General features: G+C 44.7%; 1 protein-coding gene across 1 annotated transcript in view; it reads right to left on the bottom strand.

Annotated features, from left to right (window-relative positions):
- NPFFR2 (neuropeptide FF receptor 2) overlaps positions 1-7,770 on the bottom strand; it is a 20,808-nt gene that overhangs the window by 6,271 nt on the left and 6,767 nt on the right. The window contains exon 3 of the mRNA XM_019534277.1: positions 6,449-6,788. Within this exon, the coding sequence (XP_019389822.1) occupies positions 6,449-6,776 (328 nt within the window). The 5' untranslated portion in view covers positions 6,777-6,788. The remainder of the gene's footprint in view (positions 1-6,448; positions 6,789-7,770) is intronic.

Raw genomic sequence — 7,770 nt, 5'->3', positions numbered from 1 at the left:
AGGAGGCGCTACTTCACAGTCAGGGCGGCTAGGGTCTGGAACCAGCTTCCAAGAGAAGTGGCCCAGTATTCTTTCCTGGCATGGCAGGGGGTCGGACTAGATGATCTGCTCAGGTCCCTTCTGACCCTAGAAACTATGAAACTATGAAACTACATTGGGAGTAAGAAGGCACTGGGTAATGTAGGGCCCCTGTTAGACTCAAATGGTAATCTTCTGGCTACGCCAGATGAGAAAGCCAAAATTTTTACCAAGTTCTTTGCCTCTGTTTTCTTGGACAGGGAACAGGACAGCTCTCCCACCACAGGTAGGGGCAATCTTGGGGATAACACTGCCAGGCCTTGGGTCTGCACAGTAGTTAGGGATCTCCTGGAAGGGCTGGTTGTTTTTAAATCTGCGAGCCCTGATGCCCTCCACCCACAGGTGTTGAAAGACCTGGCAGGGGTCATTGTTGTGCCCTTGGCCCAGTTGTACAAGCAATTGTGGTTCATAGGCCAGGTGCCCAGAGATTGGAAACTAGCTAATGTGATCCCTATTTATAAAAAGGGAGAAAAGAGGACCCAGGAAACTATAGGCCCATAAGCCTCACATTGATCTTGGGGAAAATCCTTGAAAATGTTATCAAGGATCACATCTGTGAGGGGCCAGCAGGGGAGATCATGCCCAGGGGCAATCAGCATGGGTTCATCAAAGGCAAGTCCTGCCAGACCAATGTGATGGCCTTTTATGACCAGGTAACTAAATCCCTGGATGATGGTATTGCCATGGACATAGTCTTTCTGGACTTTAAGAAGGCCTTTGACACGGTCTCTCACCCCATTCTCATTAATAAATTGAGCGACTGTGGCACTGATGCCTACACAGTTGGATGGGTCAAAGATTGACTGATGGGGTGCACCCAGAGAGTGGTGGTGGATGGGTCGTACTTGACCTGGCAGGATGTGAATAGTGGGGTCCCCCAGGGCTCGGTCCTGGGACCTACACTGTTCAACATCTTCATCAGTGACTTGGACGAGGGGATGGAATACACGTTGTCCAAGTTTGCCAATGACACCAAGATGTGGGGAGAGGTAGGCACACTCAAAGGGAGAGAGAGGCTGTAATTTGATTTAGACAGACTACAGAAGTGGGCAGTTGGTAACAAGATGGAGTTCAATGTAGATAAATGCAGGGTGCTGCATCTTGGAAGAAGGAATCCACAGCATACATACAAGCTGAGGAGCTCCCCTCTTGAGAGCACAGAGGCGGAAAGGTATCTTGGAGTCATTATTGATTCCAAGATGAACATGAGCCGCCAATGCCAGACTGCAGCCAGCAAGACCAGCCATACCTTGTCATGCATCCAAAGGTGCATCTCAAGCCGGTCCAGAGAGGTGATACTCCCCCTCTGTGTGACACTGGTCAGGCCACAGTTGGAGTACTTCATCCAGTTCTGGGCGCTGCACTTCAAAAGGGATGTGGCCAGCCTGGAGAGGGTTCAGAGGAGGGACACCCACTTGGTGAGAGGCAGTAGGACACGCCCTATGAGGAGAGACTGAGGGACCTGAACCTGTTCAGCCTCAGCAAATGGAGGCTGAGGGGGGATTTGGTGGCTCCCTACAAACTAGTTAGGGGAGATCAGCAGCAAACAAGAAGGGTCCTATTCCCCCCCAGCAGCACCTGGGGTGACAAGGATCAATGGCCAGGAGCTGCTGAAGAATAGGTTCAGGTTAGAGATCAGGAGGCACTATTTCACTGTTAGGGTGGCTAGGATCTGGAACCAACTTCCTAGGGAAGTGGTCCTCGCTCCTACCTTGGGTAAATTCAAAACAAGGTTGGATGAACACCTGCCTGGGGTTGTGTGATCCCAGCGTGTGCTCTGGCCAGTGGTGGGGGGTTAGACTAGATGATCTATTTAGGTCCCTTCTGACCCCTAACTACTATGAAACTATGAAATATAGAAATTTGGAAGGAGTGTGCAGAATCCTGTCCAATCTGGAGGGAAAACCTGGCATTGGGTGCAGTTCAATATGAGGCATCTTTGATCCAAGGATGGATGCAAAGTGGGAAAGAAGAAAACAGCATGCTGTAAACTTGGACTCCAACTCAGGCAAGACATGGATCTGTGAAACTTGTAACACGCTGTGTCACTCTCAATTTGAGTTTGTCAGCCACAAGTGGATTCATCAGGCACTTGACTAGACATCTTATGTATACACCATGATCCAGAGGATTGACACTTGCCTAGATATGTAGCTCTCGCTTTAATGTTGATGAAATAATCTAGAAGTATGTTCCTTTTGATGTTGGTATTCTAGTTTTAATTGATTTTTAATATGCTATTAATTGTAGAGGGTGCACTGATAGAGATTTTTTGGGCTGATATTGATGGCTGATTTTTAACAAGCCATATCAGCCAATACCGATCCAATTGCTGATATGCAGCCGGACAGCTTGGAAAGCAGCATCTGGCTGGTATATCTGTTATGGGGGAAGGGGCGAGGGGGAAGGAAGGGGTATGAGGGGACGGATCAAGGCCCCACAGTGAGGGAGGGAGTGGGGATGGGCTTGAGGCAGATGCTGCACAGCCAGGGTGGAGGGCAGGATGGAGCCACAAGAGGCTTATCTGAGGGTCATGGTGCGGAGGGCAGCTCCTGCCATTGCACACTCCCCAGGGGGGCATGGGGGTGGGGGAGTGCCCCCAGATTTGGGCACAGGGTGAGGGTGGGCTGCTGCTGTGGGCTGGGGTGGCACTGAGATCTTATCAGCAGAGGGCTGGGCTGGACTGCCCTCAGCACTGGCAGTGATGATGCTGAAAGTGGGGCTAAGAAGGAGGGCTGCAGCCACCCCAACATTCACTGTAACCCCCCTCCCAATGCCACCTGCCCCGAGCGCAGTCTAGCACAGACCCCACTGGGAACAGCTTGATGCCCCCCCCGGCCCCAGCCCACAGCAGCAGCCCACCCTCACCCCATGCGCAGATCCAAGGGCACACGCCCCCTATGCTCTCCCAGGGTACGTGTAGCAGTGGGAGCTGCCACCCCCATGCCTCCCAGATAAGCTGTTCCTTTCTCAGCCCCAGCCCAATCCCACTCCCTCCCTCATCACAGGGGCCTTGATCTGCCCCCCTACCCCACAATGCCCCTTTCCCTCCCTTACCAGCTGGACCCAGCAGCTCTCCACACTGCTGGGCTGCACTCCTGGCCGCCTGCATGCTGCACTCTGGCTGCTGCAAGCATGGGGCATTTATCAGTGATATTATCAGCCACTTCAGCCAAAAAAGGCTGATTACTAATATTATCAATTTTCCTTATACTGATGCCGATCTGATATGGGACCAATGTATTGGTACACTTCTAATTAAGTGTACTGTAATACACTACCATTTATAATTCTGTAAACCTTGACATTAAAGAAAACCTCAAATTTGATAGGAAATGGGGTATATTTTAATAAGCTATGATGTAAAATTTTGCATAAGAAGACATGTTAAAAAAAGATACTTTTCAAATGGTCAGCAAATGGAGTACAGGATCATAAGAAAGCAGGGCTGGAACGGACCTCAAAAGGTCATCTAGTCCAGTCCCCTGCTCAAGGCAGGATCATCCCTGACTAAACAATGCCAGAAAGTATCTGTCCAATAGGGCAGTGTGAAGCTTTGGTACCTGATTTGATTCAACAGAGATTTGACCCAATTCGGTGGCTGAATCTCCAAATCCAAATCAAATCATGGGACCCTTTAATCTTTCTGAATCCAATTGGAACCCTCTGAATTGATTTGGAGAGATTTGGAAAGATTTGGACATAGACACAGCTTTAAATGTCTTTTCTACATACCTCTAGATAGCAGGTGGCTCAAGAATGCTGCAATACTGGGGTGCATGGAGCATCCCACAGGAGCATGGAGGGCCCCCAGCACACTTGGCAGTAGACCTAGAAGTGGACCAGAAGCACTTCTGGTCCACTTCCGTGTCTACCGGGGAGCATGCAGGGGGTCCCCCCAAGCTGCCCCCTCCCCAGCTCTGCAATTGGTGACTCCTGGGTCTGGGAGGGGCACCCAGGGTTCCCCCTGCAACTGATCGCCAAGCTGGGGGGGGCCCACATGCTCTCCAGCGGATCCAGAAGTGGACCAGAAGAACTTCCGGTCCACTTCCAGGTTTGCCACCAAGCATGTGGAGGGTCCCCTGCACTCCTGTGGGATGTTCCATGTGCCCCAGTACTGCAGTGTTCACAAACCACGCTGGTACCTCGAGGTATGTAGAAAAAACATTTAAAGCTGCATCTATGTGTGAATCACTGATTCTCTGAATCAGCATTGAATATTCAGATTCCGGTTTGACCGAATTGAATCAGCAACAGTGATCCAAATCAACAAATTGAATCACTGTCCTTGATTTGAGTCGATCCAAATCCAAATTGAATAGGGCCCACTTCGGACACCCCTACTGTCTCACCTGCTTTTGAAAATTGCCAGGGATAGAGATTTCACAATTTCTCAAGGTAGCCTGTTCCAATGCTTGATTGCCTTTGTAGTCATAAATTTCCTCCTAATCTCCCATCTAAATTTCCCCTTCTGTAGCCTTAGGCAATTATTCCTAGTCCTATCCCCTGTAGCACAGAGAAAAGCCTATCTCCATCCTCTTTATAATCACCCTTCAGGTGTTTGAAGACTGTTATCAACTCCCCAATCAGTCTTTTCTTCTCCAGATTCAATAACCCTAGCTCTTCCAGCCTTTCTTCATAACTCATACTTCCTGGGCCTCTAAACATTTTTGTTGCTCTCCATTGAACTCTTTCCAATCTGTCCACATCCTTCTTGAAGAGTAGGGCCTAAACTGGACATGGTACTCTAGGTGAGACCTCACCAGTACTGAATAGAGTGTGAAAACTGAGGTACAAAAGGCGTTAATACTTCAGTCTTCTCTACACGATCTGTAAGTAGGTTTTTTTTCTGCATTTCATAAGGGACCTATGGTTTCTTTGGTCTTCCTCTTATTCTTGATATACTTGTAAAATCCCTTTTTAGTGTCTTTTACCAATTGTTTCTCAAATTATTCCTTGGCCTTCCTGATTTTCTCCCTGCATGCCTATGCAATATACTTATACTGTTTCCTAGTACTATGACCAAGTTTTCACTTTTTATACAATTGCTTTTTCAGTTTCATCTTAATGAAGATGTTAGCCAGACTTGTGCTTTCCATTCTTCTGTTGCATCAGGATAGCTTACTCCTGCATCCTTATAATCTTCTTTGCTGTATTTGTGCATGTATTTAATTTGATTGGACAGATATTGAATTGTACTGCCCACACGGAAAAATATTGTTTCCCCAAAAGCTAATTAAAAATTTGCATGAAATACATGCCATAATTTGTCACATACAATACCTCCTAGAATACAACATACTCCTTGTTTTTGAAAGCCAGAAAGGGAAAAAAGGATTTTTCCATAGTTATGGCTGCATAAAGCACAAACAGAACCTAATCTTGAGCTAACTCATCCTCCCTTTCCTGATTCTCTAAAGGTCAAACTGTAGCTGCTGTTGAAAACTGCTCTCCATGGTTGGATCTGTGATTTTGAAAAGAGCCGTCTCCTGGGATGTGAAATTGGAGGTGAGACACCAGGAAAAAACAAGGAGCCACTTTTAGACATCAATATTATCCTAAGAAAAGTTAGCTTGATTAGTTGAACATTGAGGCCATTACATTGAAAAGGTAGTAGTTAACCCCTGTGGAGTGAAAGTTCAAATTCCATACAGCCAGGCAAAACCAAGGACAAGGTCATGGAGAAGCACAAAGTATGACATGGGCTTATTAGATGAATGTCACAGTACAGGGTGTGGGCATATGTCAAAAATACATGGAAAATGTATGTTATTATCACTAATATTCTTTACATTTTTAAAATTGTCTCTGTAGCTGAACTCAAAACAAGCTCATTTCAGAATAATAATAGGTGTTTTACCAACCCACCCACCCCCAAAAACCCCAAACCATTAACTACATGAAAAATCTGACATTTAGTCATTACAAAATGTCAAATTATGTGTATTGATATCACTTAGTTGCCACAGTTACTTCCCTATTTTGTTCTTGATTCTGCTTTCCATTCATTGCACTTGTTTTGTCAGCTGAAGGCAACATAACTTATTCATCACACAACTGGTGTAATCATGTGGAGGACAGGCCTTTTTAGAAATATCTACCAGCACAAATGTAGTTTTTCTATAGGGAAATATTCAATTTTATAATAACTCTTGAGTGTCATTTGGTTGACCTCTGTAATAGTTAGGAACCAAGGATTTGACTCTGAACATTCTTGAACTTTCAGTTCTGATCCAGGAAATTCTTCTGCCAAATATCTGTGTTGGTTATTTTAGCAAAAGCTTTTACACATCCTTACTTAGAATGCATTTCTGCAGCACAGGTAATTTCCCTGAAAATGTCTACATTCAAGCAGTCAGAGTCTACCTACCTGCTATTATGTTGTCCAGGAGGGTAGTAGGCATGCAGAATATACCCACCAGTAAATCACTGACAGCAAGGTTTAAGATGAAGAGGTTTGTAACTGTACGCATGTGCTTGCTCCTCAGAACGATGAAGCAAACCACTCCGTTGCCAACCATACACAAGAGGAAGATGAGGAGGTAGGAGATGATGAAGACTGCTGCCACTGGAGGCTGATGCAGGTAGAAGTCTACATAAGAAATGTTGCTTTCTGTGTATGGATGCTTGTATGTCCCATTGAAACTTGGCACATGAGGCCAACTGAATGAAGAATTGGAATCCAGTTTCTCATTCATGTTGTATTGTTCCTTGCAAGATAAAAAATAGCACCTTATGTGTGTTTAAAAATTTTGTGTGTCCAATAACCATAAAAACAGGCACTACCATATTCCTAATAATAAATAATCTTGTAGTATCTGCCTGAACAATTAGATATACTATATTTGCAATACTGACCACATTATGTGCACTCAGTCCATTAATATTTGCCATATTCTGTTTCTAATAGTCCATGATCTAACAAACCCCAAATTGCTACTAATTTTACCTTTCAGGATTCATATGTTCGACATGATTTTCCTTATTTATTTGATAAATATGGAATTTGTCCCTTAACAATTACACTGACTTACAGTCTAGAAAGAGTAATAGCTGGATACTGGATCCTAGATTTAGGCCAACTTTAAAAAAAAAAAAGAGGTAATGGATTTTGCAGTTCCTCAGTGTCTGACTGGAGACTGTTTGGGTCTGTTGCTTGGAAATGTTGAAGCACTGCTATATCCCACTAGCTTCAGCTGGAATTTTTGGTGTTCTCCACCCCAGAGCACAATGCTCTTGACAATAAAAACTGTGCACACATAGCTAATTAATTACCTCATTTGAAAATGTTGGCCTTTATGTCCAGTACCTCAGAGAACTTCAGAGCTAGGCTTAGGAGGCTTAAGTAATTAGAAACATAGAATTCCCCCTGTACCAGTAGAAATTAAACTTTTCTTTCTAGCTATAGAAGATAACAAGATATCACTGGACTTAAAGTTTAGGGTGTTACAACTGAGGTGTCTATGGCTATGTACTTGAAAGGGGATGGTCATATTCTGTTTTTTGGGTGCTGTATTTCTAAATACAGAGGATTTGTTTCCTCCTGCAGCTGGGAAAGCACCATGTTATCTCACTTATATTTGCTTTTTTTCTTTGTTCTTTCAACAAGACATATGACATTTGAAACCAGAAGTGAATATTTTACACTGTGTGTGTTGTAAAAGGAAACAAACATTTTAACTGCTTACAACA

Source organism: Crocodylus porosus, unplaced genomic scaffold, assembly GCF_001723895.1.
Source record: "Crocodylus porosus isolate Cpor-Errol unplaced genomic scaffold, CroPor_comp1, whole genome shotgun sequence".
NCBI classification, from domain to species: Eukaryota; Metazoa; Chordata; order Crocodylia; family Crocodylidae; genus Crocodylus; species Crocodylus porosus.
This window is presented reverse-complemented; position numbering and strand designations above follow the sequence as displayed.